Source organism: Pipistrellus hanaki (genome assembly GCF_964339955.1).
Source record: "Pipistrellus hanaki genome assembly, chromosome: X".
Taxonomy (NCBI): Eukaryota; Metazoa; Chordata; class Mammalia; order Chiroptera; family Vespertilionidae; genus Pipistrellus; species Pipistrellus hanaki.
In genome coordinates this window covers 11,606,563-11,622,187 of record NC_140524.1, presented here as the reverse complement: position 1 = coordinate 11,622,187, position 15,625 = coordinate 11,606,563, and the positions used below count along the sequence as shown (strand labels likewise).

The window sequence follows — 15,625 nt, the reverse complement described above, 5'->3', positions numbered from 1 at the left end:
CATTTCAACCCTTGGGAAACTCACAAGTCAGCTACAGAGATGGCCAATGACCACATTGGATGCTGCGGCATAAGCACAAGGGGCCGTGAGTTCCAGGAGCAAGGGAGCAGCGCTGACTGTGAGGATCAGGGAAGGCTTCCTAGCAAAGGAGGGCTTGAAAGTAGGAGAAGGAGCTCAGCAGCTACTATGTCAAGGTCCTCACATCCTTTGGGGCTGCTTGAGTCTGACCTCCTCCTTGTGACCAAAAGAACAAACCCAGTTTTTTTCCTTAAGCTTCTGTCTGTTCCACCCAGAGCTGAGCAGAGGGAACCTGGAAAGAAATTGTGAATGGCAGTCCAGTTAGGGAGACAGAGAGGCCACTCAGTAAGGAGCTCCCACCTGCACTGTGTACCCCAGTTCCTCCTTAACTTGAGGGCAGTGACCCCAGGGGCAGCCAACGCTTTGCCTCAGCCTCCCTCAGCCTGCCTTGCGCCCCTGCATTTCTCTGTAGTGTCCCCGTGGCCTCCTGAGATGTGGCAGGGAAAAGACTCTGGGCCTTCAGCAGTGAGCCTGGGACCTGGCCACCCTAAGCATTGTCACCCGGTCCTTGAACTGTCCTCAGTCGCATGCCGAGGGAAATCCCCAATCTGGCTCCATGCTGGGAGCCCTCCTCCCGTCCCCACTCAGCCTCCATGGGTGACTTATCTCTTTGGTCTGGAAATTGCTTCAAGCCACAGCCCACAGGGTGCTAGCTCATGTGCAATACCAGCTTGCTTTCGGAGCCGAGCCCTGAGGCTGCCCGCATTGCCAGGCCCTCATGGCATGGGACAGGACCATGGGACAGGAAGAGGAGAGCTGCAGCTCACGTGGTGCCCTGGGCCTGTGGGACTCTGAATGCATTTCCACTGTGCCTGCTGATGCCAGGATAAGGACAGCACCCCCAGGGAGCCCACACACCTGAGAGTGATGCTTAAGAGAGGTTGGCATAATTGCTTCCAAGGGTCAGAGAGCTGGCAGGAGGCTCCTGAAGTGCAACAGGGAAGTGAATGGTGGGAGAGGGCCGCGGCACCTTTACAGCCTCAGGGTAAGAGAGCGGCTGGGAGGTCAGGCTGGGTTCAAACCCCAGCTCAGCCACCATCTAGTTGTGCAAACCTGAGCCTATCACTCAGCCTTTGGAGGCCTGGATTTTGTCACCTGTAAGGAAGGGAGGCTGAAGCCAGGAGCACCTGCTATATAGCAGCAAGCAGCTGGCACCCGGCACAGAGGCAGTGCTGTCAAGAACATCCTGTGAGCCAGGACCACAGTGTGGTCCTCTAGGAGCTGTGGTGGCCAGGGGTGAGGTTGGGGCAGGTTGGGAGGAATGTAGGCTCTCCACCTGAGGAAAATGGTTGTTTAAAAATCACTGCTTGTCTGTGCCGGTGATGCATGTGTTATCAAACTCACAGTTAAATGATTTGCCACAGAAAACTTAGGTAATTTCTGGATGCCTATTAAAATCGGATTCACTTTCTTTTTAAATTTTCACTGTTTTTATTTTTAACTGTTTGTCTTGGATCAATTCAAAATCACAGCAAAGTTGTAGGCGTGGTACAAAGAACTCCCTTGGAGTCTTATCTGGATTCCCCACTGTTAACATTCCCGGTGGTTTTCTTCAGGAAGGGAAAAATTGACATGGAGGCACTTGTGTGACACTAACCATCCAATGAGGAATGGCTATGGGTGGATGGGTCAAGAGGTGGGCAGAGCTAGTGTCATTTTTTCCAAAGGGAAACTGAGGCACAGAGAGAAACTCAATCAAGACTCATTTGAGGATTAAGACTAGAGCTAGGTTATCGTATCTCACATACACACACGGATGTACTTGGCCAGTGTCTTCTGATCCCTTGCCCGTGAGAAGGCCAGGGATAAGGGAAGCGGGAGGGGCAGGCCTGGGTGGAGAAGGGACTGGAAAATGAAAGGACAGGAGGCTCTGTGGGTGTCATTCTCAAACTCTGATGTGGGGAGACAGGAATCTGCAGCTTAAGCACATGTCCCAGAGGGACCAAGGCCACTTGCAGAAACATTGTCTATGCTTTTCCCATGAGGAGTGTGCTCACTTCCCATTTCAAGAGGGAGTGGAGAACTGGGGTCGCTGGTGGTGACTGATGAGGTGGCTGTGGAGCTCTGTGGCCACACCCAGGCCACTGGGATCAGTGATGGGCAGTCCTGATGCTGCTGTGGGTCATGCAAGGTGGTCCCTGGCCTTGGCTCCATCTGTGTCCACACCTCAGGCACGCATCCAGCCCCTTTGGTCTGGTACCTGTGATCGTTGGCTCAGAACGCCACTTTCTGATGACTAGGTCAGTTTCCCAGAGAGCGTGATGTGGCCAACGGTTGCTATGGAGAGAGGCTCAAGAATTCCAATCACAAGAACGGGTGTCCCTGGTGAAAATGCTCACCAGGGCAGTGCCTGGTTTAAACTGTAAACAAAAACAAAACAAAACAAAACAAAACAAAAAAAAACACCAGAAACAAAAACAAAACCCCCAAAACAAAAACTAGTAGTAGTTGCTTCCTCACTACTCCTACTCACTCTTTCATTATTTCGGGGGCATACAAGCCTAGGGCACCTCCTTGAGTAATGCAGCACTCTGGCCGTGCCCTCACAAGGCTTCTCTAAGCTGCCTATCTGTCTGACCAGCACCCAACCAGCACTGACTTTCCATAAATGCTTTTTGAATAAATGAATAGGTGGCCTTGGGCAAATGTTTTCTCTTCTCTGGGTCTTCATGTTTTTATCCCAAAAAATGAGGACAGTGTTAAGAAGTGAGAGTGGAGCTCAGGGGACTTGGGGACTTGGGTGGAGGGAAAGGTGAGAAAGGAGGGCACCGGGAGGGAGCTGGGTAGGAGAGAGCTGCCAGGAAGAGGAGGAGGAGGAAGAGGAGGAGGAGGAGGAGGAGGAGGAGGAGGAGGAGGAGGAGGAGGAGGAGGGGGAGGAGGGGGAGGAGGAGGGGGAGGAAAAGGAGGCCCGCCCAAGGTCAGCTGAAGTCGGAGATGCTGTGGATGGGGAGAGGGGGCTGCCACTGCTTTTCCTCTTGAGCCTCATTTGTGATCACCTGTAACTGGGACAAAAGGAATTAGCTTTTGCCAATGGCAGTCAGGTGTAAATGTGGGGGGACTTCCCTGCCACTGGGCCTGCCCTGGCAAAGGCTGAATGGGTGGTAGCAGTGAGGGTACAGGGACATTCCTGGAAAGGGAGAGTTGGTTGGGGTAAGGGTGGGCTCCTTGACAATTGAGTCCCTTTGAACTCCCTTGGCTGTCTGTGTGCAGATGGGGATTGCATCTCTGTCCCACTGGAACAGGCTTAAAACTGCCTTGGTTCCCAGGCTGCAGAGACAACTGGGGTGTTGGGAGTGGGGGACATAGCCAGACCAGGCCCCATAGGTGGGCTTCCAGGGTTCCTCAGGGCCCCATCTCCTGGTACACCAGGGGAGGAGGAGGCTGTGAGAACAATGAGAATAGCTCATATAGGTTGCTCTGCCAAGGGGTTCTGTTTGGGGTGAGGGCTCCTGGGTCCTGCTGTGTCCAGCACGTTGATCCTGCCCAGCCCTGGGCATCCAAAGAAATATCTCAGATAGCTCTTCCCTTTACTGGCCGTTGCAGACAAGACATGTCTGAAATGGCCCAGTCACCCCCCTCAGTCACTGTGTTCAGCCTGCCCAGAGCTAGAAACTGGGTACAGGAAAGCCAGGAGGAATCCCAGCTCCTCAAGGGTGACAGTGGCCAGGTGGCCATGGCTCCCTTTGTCCCCTCAGGGCTCAAGCTTCCCCGCTGTTTTGGGAGGGAGCTAATCCACCTCAGACATCTGCCTCCAAGCGGCCCTCCAGCGCTGACGCCGAGAAGTCTAGATTCTGGGATACTGGGGGTGGGATGGGGGGAGGTAAAATTCCAGACTTTCATGCAGAACTCATTTACCTGTAAAGCACATTTACAAACACTCCCCCCATGTGTTCTTTTTCCATATTATATTTTCCCCTCGGCAACCCAAGTCTCCTCCTGCTCTTTTTTCCATGTGGTGCATCTCCTTCCTGCCGCCCCATTGGTTAGCCTCCAAGCAGGAACCCCTGGGACTGGAGCATCAGGGGCAGGTCAAGGTTCTTTGCTCAGCCCCTCACACTGGCCCCTGGGAGCTGCGTGCTGAGCAGCAGACTGCAGGTCTTGCAGACCCAGCTGCTCAGTCATCACTCTGGCAGGCCTCTGAAGGTCCCCTTCCACTAGACTACTGCAGAGACCCTCTGGATCCCAGGAACCCCTGGAGCAGCAGCAGTACCCACTCCAACCTTTTCCGGAGGAAAGCAACCTGCTGCCACCTGTCCTCTTGCCAGCCGCTGAGACCAAAAATTGGGATGCCCTCATTCACGAGACCTTCATAAAATGAGACATTTGATCATTCCAACCCTGTTGGCCTGGGGAATTGGGTCAGCTGCCTGAGTGCTGGCTTAGGTCTGCCTGGGTCAAAACTGAAACAGTTTGCCAAGTGCCTGCCTTGAGAAAGGACTGAGGGAAAGGGGGCAAGGGCACCTGAGGAAAGGGTGGAGGCCACTCTCCCTGACTTTCAGCATTCCCAGCCCCCTCACACTTCATGCCATGTCCTGCCTGAGACCTCGGCACTGTTCATCTTTGTATTAAGGTGTTACTCAGCCTGGCCTGTGGTAATTCCTGCGGCATCCTTCATGGGACCCCTGCCCCTCAGCCTGGGCTCTCCCTATGATGCTGGACCTTTGACCTCCAGGGGATGTTCCAGAGGGAAGAAAGGACAGGGATGGAGGCTCTAAAAACAGCACTGCATGTCATCCTGTGTCACTGGTAATGAGCTGCCATGAAGCCCATGTCTTTCCACCAGGACCAGGTGCCGGGGTCAGGGAGCACTTTGAGAAAAAGGCTTCACCTTCAGCCAGAGAGGGTTGTGAAATTTCTAGTGACTCGTTCTGACAGAACCAGGACTTGGACTCCTTTCTAGTGCTCTTTTCTTTGCATCCGAGTTGGAAGACAGTCTGGATATGTGGCTTCGCAACCTTGACCAAGTTCCTCCACATCTCTGATGGTACCAGTGTGCCCCTCCTATGAAATAGCAGTTGATGGGCCCAACTGGCTTGTCTCCGAGGCCTTCTGAACAAGCAGTGTCCCCACCACCCTCTCAGCTTGTGTTACTGCTGCTCCCTTCAGGCTTGGTGCCAGACTGGCTGCAGAGGGGGAGCTAAGGAAGGCCAGTCTGAGAGAAGACACCTGTGCCCCTTGGTTGGCAGGTGGGGTTCTCCAGCAGGTGGGTTTTGACTACCGCAGTGTCATCCTTTCCTTGGTAGCACAGACCACCCCAATCCTAGGACAGCTCATTTCCCTGAAAGAACTTGAATGGAGCCTCCCAGGGGCGCTTATGCACAAGGGAGGACCTTGACCTTGAAGCTCAAATGCATTTCATTGAAACACACCCAAAGAGGACCTGAGTGTCTATTCTGGAAGGTAGCTCTAAGGCATGGGACTTTTCTTTTGAGTCCTTTCCCAAAATGCTGGGGCCACTGGAGGCTCTTTGTGCAAAGGGAACATTTACAGTGAAAATGGTCAGGCGTCTCCCCCATGCTGAGAATCCCCCATCACCAAGGCAGGTCCCAGCAAGTCAGACTGTCACACAGGGGAGGAGGGGCACAGCCTTGAACGGTGGCTTTGGCAGATTGGAGCCTTTGGATTGTAGAGACCAACTCAGACTCTTAGAAGAGACCCAGAGGGGAACAGGTGTGACAGCTGGGGTCCCCCTTGCAGGCTTTGTTTTTCCATTATTTAATCATTGACACTCTTATGCAATGGTAGGGAGCCAAGGCCCCATAGGAGAAAGGAGTCTCCTTCCACTAGGCCACCTGTCTACTCTAAGACCCCTGATAGTGACCAGCTGAACAATCAGAACTGGCTGGTCCACTCATCTTAGGAACAAGTTGCTGGACAACAAGGGACTTTTTATCACTTCACCTCTTCCCTCATGACCCAGATGGAAGCACTTAGGTTTCTGTTGAGATGGCAGAGGAGGCCTTATTCTGGGGCTCTGCTTCTGTGAGAGCTCAACGCCCCAAAGCCCCATGAAACTGCTCATTAAAATGTGATCTGGGGTTGGTCCAGCAACCAGCCCCTGCACTGGGCGGCCCAAGGCCTTGATGGCTTCCTCCAGATGTCATTTGCCACATTCACGTTTGGTCACCAGGCTTGGCTGCATGGGCTGGGTTCTGAGCTGCATACTCTCGCCCTGTCCCACTGGGCCCCCACATGCCGTGCCCATACCTAAGAGGTCCACCCAGAGCTGAGCAGCTGGCTTTGGTTCAAAGAGACAGAACTATGTGGATCCCTGCCAGTCAGGAATGGGGCCCCTTGGAAAGCCGATACATATGGGCATATGCAGTTGGGCTTCCTCTCAGGCCCCTGGGTGTAGAGTGTCACAGCTCACCTCTGGGGAGGCCCTGCCCCTTGCTCTTCTGCCTAGGATGTGCCCACTCATGCTCCCTCATGGTAGCCAGCACCCAGCACACACACATTCAGACAAGCCCCAACACCCATGCCCCCTGGGTGTGTCTCCTTGGTTTGCAACGATATTCCATGCTCCTGGGAGGCAAGCTAAAGGTGTTTGCTCCTCTTCCCTCCAAGTTTAGCTAGGTCTCTGCCTGACATCCAATACCTCCTATTCCCCTGCCACCCAGGGTGAGAGAAGGGGGGTCGCTCAGCCTGCTATCTCCTTTCACACAAACCCTTGCCACAAAGATTCCAGGCCAGTGGTCCTGGGGTTCAGGGGGACCAGGATGCCTGTATTGGCAGTTCCAGATACCTTGCCCTGTCCCCAGTGTGCATCCAGTTATCTGGAAGAAGCCAGCCCTTTCTATCTGTGCACAGGAAACAGAGAGGACATTTTAATCCTGGAGTGGGCTAGCATTAGGGGGCCAGAGAGAGCCACCATGTTGATGGCCCTCCACATCTACATCTATGCCCTCGGCTGCTGCAGTCTCCCCGAGGTGGGCTCTGCACCTCCACAACTCCCTCTCTCCTATGAATATTTTTTCCTTCCAGGCTAGTGGGAAATGCAGATGTAGTGTGACCAATAATGGGACTGGGCTGTGTCCCTGAGTCAGGGGACTGTGGGACTTGAAGGCTTCTCTGGGAAATGCCTCCTGGGCTGAAGCTCAAAAACATTTGGCAAGGGCAAAGACACAGAAGCCTGCTTGGAAAAGAAGGTGTGCACAGCTTGGGGAGTCAAGCAGGGAGGCTTTTTTAGAAAACAGTCTCCAACTTAGTCTTGCAGAGCACGTCCTTGTGGGCTGCGGGGTGCCCCCTCCTCCTGCTGCTTCTCTCTCCATCTCTGTCTCCTCACGCATCAGCCAAGTATTTGCGTCACTGTCTGCGACTCCCCCCTCTGTCTCCAGGGCTCCCACCCTCCTGCTAATCTGCCAGCATTAGCTGCTGCATCAGCTCTGACTCCACTGACGACACCGAGCTCACTGTGGCTCCTTGAGCCCCCTCATTGGCTCCTCGCTTCTGTCTGTCCAATCAGGGCTGGAGGCCCCTTTCCTGGGAGGTTGCTGAGCAGCCTTCATAGACTGCTCAGCAGGGAGGAAGGTGCAGTGGGAGCAAGCCTATTGGCCTCTGAGGCCATCTGCATCAGAGAGGACCTGTTCCTATCTCATCTCCACCTGCCTGCCTCAAAAGACATCTGCAGGCTAATCAGAGGGATAAAAGAGGGATAAAGGTCCAGGAAGGTTGGCTAGGGGCACCCACCTGGTGTCTGAGGTGGCCTGGTTTGCTCAGGAGTGTTTGGACTTGGTTCTGAACTGGGAGAGGCTGGTATAGTCTCAGTGTAAGGTCTTGCTCAGAGTTGGCACAGAAAGCCTTTGATGGTCCAGGCCAGGCCCCTAAGCAGGGCAATATGGCAAGTCCTAAGGAACCAGAAGATTTTTCATCAAGGTAGACACAGGGTGCACTGGCTGTCCTGACCAGTGGTATGCTCACATAGGCCATGTGGGAGGTGAGGACACACACCAGCAGCAAAACATCCAAATTCTCAGAAGTGGCACATGCTCTGGCTTGGGGGTGCCTTGGAAGAGACCTAGACAACAGGTCCACAAGCTTGGTAGCTCAGCACCACTTTACAGATGAGAAGACCAAGGCTTAGTGAGTGGGACGGCATCATAGCCAAATGAGCTCACTTAGAGATGAGGAGCAGAGATGTCTTTGCTCTCAGGTCAGGTGACCCTTCTGAATGGCAGGGTTCCTGGGCCAAGGGAAGTATAAGCCTGGAAGGCCCCAGGCAGGCAGGAGGTCTCCAGTTTGCTTTCAAAGATTGCTGGGGATGTAACAATCCAGCAATCCAGTATTCATTCATCTTGCTTCACTCTCCACCTTCTCCGTGGGGTGAGTGGGGAGGTTCAGGGGCCCCAGTCAGAGCAGCTTATCTCTTCTGTGTCTTCTTGGCTTGTATCTTGCATGTCAGGCGCACAGCGGAAATAGAGCCCACAGGGGTGTGGGCTGCCCTCCTTGGAGGGGACTCTGGGGCCCAGTGCATGGAATTGGTAGTGGCTGGACCAGGATGAGCAGCTATATGGATATTGTGTGTGTGTGACTGGCCCAAGTCCAAGAGTTCCCTCCTTCCAGCAGGTGCAAATCAGCTGCCGAGGCCATGTGCTAAGCTTTGGGAGAAGTGTATAGATGTCAGTTGAAGGGGTTCCTGGGCCACCTGCTCCCCGATATTTTGCTCCAAGGAGCACTCCCAGCCATGAAGCATGGGAGCAAGGCTACTGCGTGGCTGTGGCTCAGATTCCAGCTGCATCCTCCACCTTCTGGAAGTGTTGAAATTGTGGCCTGGGACCAGTTGCCCAACCTCTCCAGCCCTTTTGCTCATGGTGAAGCGTGGATGACACTAAACTTACTGCTGTCTAGTTGCAGACCAGCTGCTGGGCATGTCTGTCCTGACCCCTGGACTGGGCGCCTGTCTTATTAGCATGCTTGCAACCCACATCCCAGGACCCCATGGAAAGGCAGGGCCAAGGCTCCCATCCTGGTACCCGAGTCTTCTTGCACCATCACTGCCAACATCCAGGCTTTGAGCATTCCCTCTTCCATGGTCTCCTTTCCCTGGGAACAGTGCCAGACAGCCTGAGTGTGTGGGTAAGGGGAAGGGAGTGGCTTGAGGAGGGTGGGAGGGGAGAAGCCTGAGGATGGGGAGTTGTGTTCAGTACCTGCAAAATGCAGGCTTTCTGTCCTCCTTTGCCCCTTGCCTTTGTGAGGGAAGCTGGCCTCCTGTTCCCTGGGGTGCTTCTGCATTGTGCTGCTGGGGCAGCTGCTGCTGTGACCTTCTGACTGAGGACTGAGATCAGACTCTAAGCACACCGTCTGCTCTCCCCCCCCCCCACCCTGATCTAGTGGGCAAAGAGGGTGGAGGCTCCTGGAAGAGGTCGTGTGTGCCAGAGGCAAGACATTGCACAGTGCAGCACAGCACAGGGGTTTCCCCTCCCCACACCCACCTCTAGGATATCCACCTGACAGGAGGGAGAAAATTCCCAAGGTCACTGTAGTTGTATCCATACACTCTCCTCACCATCTAGACCCCCTTGGTACTGCTTACCTACTATCAGTTTTGAGACCCATCATTTGCTTAAACCACTTTTGTTTAATTGTTATCACGTAGACATTACACATTCATGACAAAAAAAAAAAGTTAACAATACAGAGGAGCAAAAAATAGAAATTAAAATCATCTTTAATTCCACCATCTAAAAATATTCTTAGAAGATTTTTGTACATTAACTGATTGTTGTGCATTTTAGTGTATAGCATTTAAGAATGTTCCCTTTGCTTTTTTTTTTTTTTTACATACATGGGATCATACTATTGATACTGTTTTAGAAGTTATTTTTCATTTAATTCTACATTATAAACGTGTTTTCTTATTGATAAATATATGAGATCCTAATCAAATGTATACACAAGTTAGTAATTTTTAATTGAGAAATGACATAATGTTATAGTAGCTTGCTGCATTTGTATACTCTCCTCACATCTCATCTTTTTAGTAGCTTTTGAGTCCCATTCTTTGCTATCCAAGCAGCCCCAACTCCCAGTTCATTTGCTTAAATCACTGTTTCTTTAGTTTTTATCATGCAAGCAATACACATTTATGATAGAACTACAGAAGAGCCAAATATTTTGGAATATATCCTTTCAGGTGTTTTTTCCCATGTGCATTTTTATGTAAATACTAGAGGCCTGATGCACAAAATTCATGCAGGGGGGTGGTCCCCTCAGCCTGACCTGCATCCTCTCACAATCTGGGACCCCTCAGGGGTTGTCCTACTGCCGGTTTAGGCCCAATTGGACATCCCTCTCGCAATCCAGGATCCCTCGTTCCTAACCATCCACCTGCTTGCTCTTTACTGCTTGGCTCATAGCTCCTTAGTGCTGCTGTGGAGGCATGTGTGGCTCCCATCACCACTGCTGCCCTAGTCAGCCACGGGACTGGCTTCTGGTTGAGCAGCACTCCAGTTGTGGGAGTGCACTGACCACCAGGGACAGCTTCTGAGTTGAGTATCTGCCCCCTGGTGGTCAGTGCGCGTCATAGCAACTGGTCTTAATGGTCACTGGGCTTCTGTTATATATCGTAGACTAGGGACCCAGTAAACAAATTTGTGCACCTTGAAAGGAACTGTGGGCTGCAAAGTTACAATGGGCACAGGGATGGGTCTTGGCCCATCTTCCGTGCCTCTGCCCAGCCCCTCCTGTTGTGGTCCCCTGGTTCCCTCTCTGCTGGCAGTCCTGCTCTCATTGCCACTACTCCCATGAGCTGATGACGCCAGCCCCGCTCACACCCGCTGATGGCACAGAACAATTGGGGCTGGTTCCAGCAGCAGGTGTGAGTGGGGTTGTCACCGGCAGCAGGTGCGAGAGGCAGCTGTGGACTCTGATAGCCCCTCAAGAGCAGGGGGAGGTGGGGAAGCCTGGAGGGGCTCTAGTGCCAGCAGCAGGTGTGAGCAGGGTTGGCGCTGGCAGGAGCAAAAAATTTTCATAACCACCAGAGGCTCACCCTGATGACAGCGACCCACACCCCACCTTGGTCTGGTGCCCCCACTCACCTGCTCCACCATCCATCGTGGCCAATGCCCACCATGTTTTGCACATGCCCCCTGGTGGTCAGCACATGTCATAGTTGTTCCAGTTGGTCCACTGTTCATTCTATTTACACATTAGCCTTTTATTATATAGGATAGTTTTAGGTCAATGGCACCATCCTACACATCTGGTTTTAAAAGCTGCATTTCACATAATGATATATGAAAACCATGCACATGAAGGCTTAAGTATCATATATGCTAATATCATTTGTAATGGATGCATAGTGTGTGCTAGAATGATGGATCATTATATATTTTTAAATGATTTGGGAATTTAGATTATGGCCAAATGTTCACTATCACACTAAATGCTGGGATGACACCCTCTTGTATACTTGGTTCACTTATGCAGTTGTCTCCTTACGAGATATGGCAGTGAGGGGAGCTGCTGGATCAATAGCCTTGCCCTTTCTAAAGTTTTCAAAACATATGGAGAGTGGTACTCCAAAAAGATGCCCCTATTGATCTGCCCACTCACAGTGTGGGAGAGCTGCCCAGGAAACACCCTCCTGAGTGGTCAGTACCCCATTCTCCAAAGCTGCTCCTGTCTGCAGACGATTTTCACAGCTGCCTCTTAATTGAGTTGCTGCTCTGCTTTGCTCTCTAAGAGGGGAAGGGGTGGTGGGTCTGAATGAAGACCTCAGGCCTGGGAGTCCCCAATGGCCCCTCTGCTTCTGTCATTCTGCATGTATGTGAGTCCTTCCTGATTTTGGACACATTTTATTTGGTTCTAATTAGTCAGAAAATCTCTAGACAATGTGGCCAACAGGTTTATCAGAAGATTGATGAGTTTCTGAAGGAACCTAAAGACTGAGTAGTAGGAGTTCTAGAGCTGAGGCCCATAGGGAGTGAGGGACTCGCTCATGGTCCTACAGTCAGTCAGAAGCACTAAGAGACCAAGGAACCAAGATCTCAGGAGGTGATTCTGTGAGCCCTGCCCAGTAAGGTCACTTCATGGGCTGCTGGGATGAGACAGTTGGGCATGTGAGAATCACCTATGGTATGTGTTCTGCTCAGTAGAACTGTGACGTGGCTGCCTTGGTGTAGGGGCTGGGCACGCAGGGTGCCCATGCATGATGATGAGGTGCTGTTCCTGGCACACAGCAGGCTCAGGCCTCCTGGGCTGCTCATTTGGTGCAGTTTATGGGAAAGCCAGCTCTTGCTGACATGGCAAATTTGGTTTGCTCTTGGCCCCCTGCCCTGCCCATTTTAGTGTACCCCTGACCTCCCTGGAAACATGTTCAGGCCTTGCCAGCTGGCAGCAGGGCCCAGCTGCTCAAGCCTGGCCCTGGAGGGGCCCAGAGGGTGGCAGACCCCTAAGAGAAAGACTGCTCTGCCTCAGGACTGCATAGGCAGGGCCAGGGCTCCTGCTTCTCATCATGCCCGTTTGTCTGAGCCTCCAATTCCTCTCTTGATACCCAAGAGGCCAGCTGTGACAGGTTAGGGCTGTGACTAGATCCATGACATGGGCTTTCCACCTTCCTGCAGCACCAGGCCTTCCATTTCCCTGCAGCACCAGGCCAGTCCCAACCTGGAGAACTGGTTTTCTCACCCCAGGCCCTCAGGCAACAAACAGCCTTCATGGGGCAGTGAAGGCCTCAGAGGCCAGCACAGCCCTTCACTGGCCACAGGAGGGCAACACCTAGCTGAGGTGCAGAGAGGCGACAAGGAGTGAGAGCAGGGTTAGAAGCAGAGAGAGGAAGAGAAGGCAGAGCATAGGACATCGCTTGGTTCCCAGACACAGCAGAAAGCCCTTACTAGATCTCCACCCTTGCCTGGTCACCATGGACCACTAGGAGCTGGCAGTGGGGCCCTGGACTTTCCTCCATGGAGATAGAGCCAACTCTTGAACCACACAGGGCTGCACCCTCCAGGTCGTGCTTGTGCTGATTGAGGACCACCCACAGTCCCCTCTCCCAGGGAGGGCAGGTTGAGAGTTACTACTCTTGTTCAACACCCTTTGATCTTGGCTGTGCCAGGGGGTGCCAGCCACTTGCAAAACATTAATGCATTCTCTCCTCGCAGCAATCAGGAAGGTTAGACTTTAAAAATTTTTATATTTTAAAAAATATATATTTTTATTGATTTTAGAGAGGAAGGGAGAGGGAAAGAGGGATAGAAACATCAATGATGATAGAGAATCATTGACTGGTTGCCTTGGCATCACCCCCACTGGGGATGGAGCCCACAACCCGGGCATGTGCCCTGACCAGGAATCAAACTGTGACCTCCTGGTTCATAGGTGGACGCTCAACCACTGAGCCACACTGGCTGGGCAAGGGTAGACTTTTAAAACTCTCATTTTACAAATAAGAACACAAAGGCAGTCCCTAGAGGTTAGCTGACCTGTCCAAGGTCTGTCAGGCAGCTAGTAAGTACTGAGAGATGGTCCAACTTCAAAACTGCTGCTGACCACGGCCCCCGCCCATCCCTCAGTCTCTCCTTCTGAGTCTACGGGTGTCAGCCTCCAGAGAGCCTGTCCTCTGTGTGGCACTGTGAAGGTTACCTTGCTGCCACTCTCTCCCCCACACATTCTGGGGCCTGGATTCTGCCATTAGGGCTCTCTAGGAGGGTTTGTACTGTTCCCTCATCAGCTATCTCTTAGACCAGTGTTTCCCAAACTTTTGACATATGTGTACCACTTCTATAATTTTTGTAATGCTGAGTACCCCTCGTACTCATAAGAACGTAGAATTAGGCGCAGCTAAGCACGGTGCAGTGCACATCCCCACCAAACTCTGGTGCAACGCGTACCCCCAACAAACACTTCCCATTCCCCTGGGGGTACGCATACCACACTTTGGGAAACACTGTCTTAGACGGATCCTGGTAGTCTGTGCCTTGTTCCTTAGGTGAATGACCCTGGGAAGATATGTGGCTGTTCCACCTGGTGGTGGCAGATCCAGGAAGTGTTCACTCTTGGGGACTGTGGATGCTCCTCATGTACCTGCCACCCAGGACTCCACAAGTTTTTGCTTCCCAATGCCCAAAAGACAGGCTGAGTGGTCTTGGTGTGCCAAGAGGCATATGGTGACCTGCAAACCATTATAAATGCATGAAGTGACAATCATGTGCTTGCCTTTGCCCCAGGAGCCCTGTTGAATCAACTGAGAAGTGACTGGCAGAGAAGACACCATGAGCATCTCAGCTCTCGGAAGCAGCACCAAAGGTGAGGTCCAGGTTTCCTCTTGTTGCAGTCCTGGGCACAGTATGTGGCTGCTTTTTCCTAGGCTGGCCCTGTCAGGGCCATGACTGCTGCCTGGGTAGCAGAGTGAGAGAGACATGTTGGGAGGGCTGAAAAGGAAGCCCAGGACCCTGGGGCTGGGCTCCCCTTCTGAAGCTGTGTAACCTTGTCCCTGGCAGGGAAGCCTCTCTCAGCAGGCGAGGAGGAACGCAGTAACGTCCTCAGGCAGATGAAGGTGCGGACCACTCTAAAGGGGGACAAGAGCTGGATCACCAAGCAGGATGAATCAGAGGGCCACACCCTGTAAGTCCAGGAGGTCTGGAGGGCCAACAGCAATGGGTGGGGCTGGGGTTGCGATCCACGAATCTTGTCCTGACCTGGAGATGCTGAGGGGCTTCCCCCATTCAGAGCTCAGCCAGGCAATGTGGCCATAGGTCAGCTGGGGAGGTTGGATCAGGGGAAAACAATGCAGTTGAGGGAAAGACTCAAAGTCACAGGGCAGGAAAGCTCTGGGTGCTGGGGTGTACATGTTTGAGTGCCTGTGGAATGTGAAGGCAATCCAGGGAGGGAGAACGTGAAATGGGAATGGTGGGCCAAGTTCCTGGGGTGCATGTACTGCACCTCCCTCAGCTGCCTTGGGGCCCAGCAGGCAGTCTCTAGTAGGGCGGCCATACGGTAGATGACCGTTCAGGGCCTGGGAGCCACTCTTTTGTGAACTCTTTCCCCAGAGAGCTGCCCTCTGGTCGGAGTCGTGCCACATCTTTTTCATCACCTGGGGAGGTCCCGAAGGCCAGGTAAGTAATGGTACCCAGATGGCTGGTGGGTGGGACCCATGCTGCAGTCTGCAGGAAACAGGGATGGAGCCTGAGCTGAGAAGGGACATTAGGGTCTGCAGCCTGACATTTGAAATCTACAAGAAGGATGAGTCCCCCCCCCCCCGCCCCCCCCCCCCCCCCCCCCCGCTCTGCTCTCCCTTGGGAAAAGGGAAAGGAGGAGTCACTGGGTCCAGTTTCCGGGCCTTGCTATATGGCCTTTGGGCCAGCTGCTCCCCCTTCTGAGCCTCCATGGTTCCACCTGCCAACTGTGATCAAAACTTTGTCATTAAGAACCCCCTGCTGGGAGTAAGACAATGTCTGGGAGGTGCGTTAAGTCGCTCATGACTCCCTCCATAGGTAGCCCTGATTGCTGAGTGCACCTGGTAATTGGCATGCCAGGGGAGTCTCACACATTTGTAACAACTGTCTCCCACGTTCAGGATGACATATTTTGACAGTTGTCCAAGGGGAAT

General features: G+C 52.8%; 1 protein-coding gene across 4 annotated transcripts in view; it reads left to right on the top strand.

The window, feature by feature from the left end:
• Positions 1 to 15,625, top strand: part of ZNF185 (zinc finger protein 185 with LIM domain) — a 71,193-nt gene that overhangs the window by 1,643 nt on the left and 53,925 nt on the right. For all 4 annotated transcript variants that reach the window (XM_084871066.1, XM_084871065.1, XM_084871064.1 and 1 more), the window contains exons 2-4: positions 14,244 to 14,322; positions 14,517 to 14,640; positions 15,066 to 15,131. In XM_084871066.1, coding sequence (XP_084727192.1) covers positions 14,289 to 14,322; positions 14,517 to 14,640; positions 15,066 to 15,131 — 224 coding nt within the window. In that variant the 5' untranslated portion in view covers positions 14,244 to 14,288. The remainder of the gene's footprint in view (positions 1 to 14,243; positions 14,323 to 14,516; positions 14,641 to 15,065; positions 15,132 to 15,625) is intronic.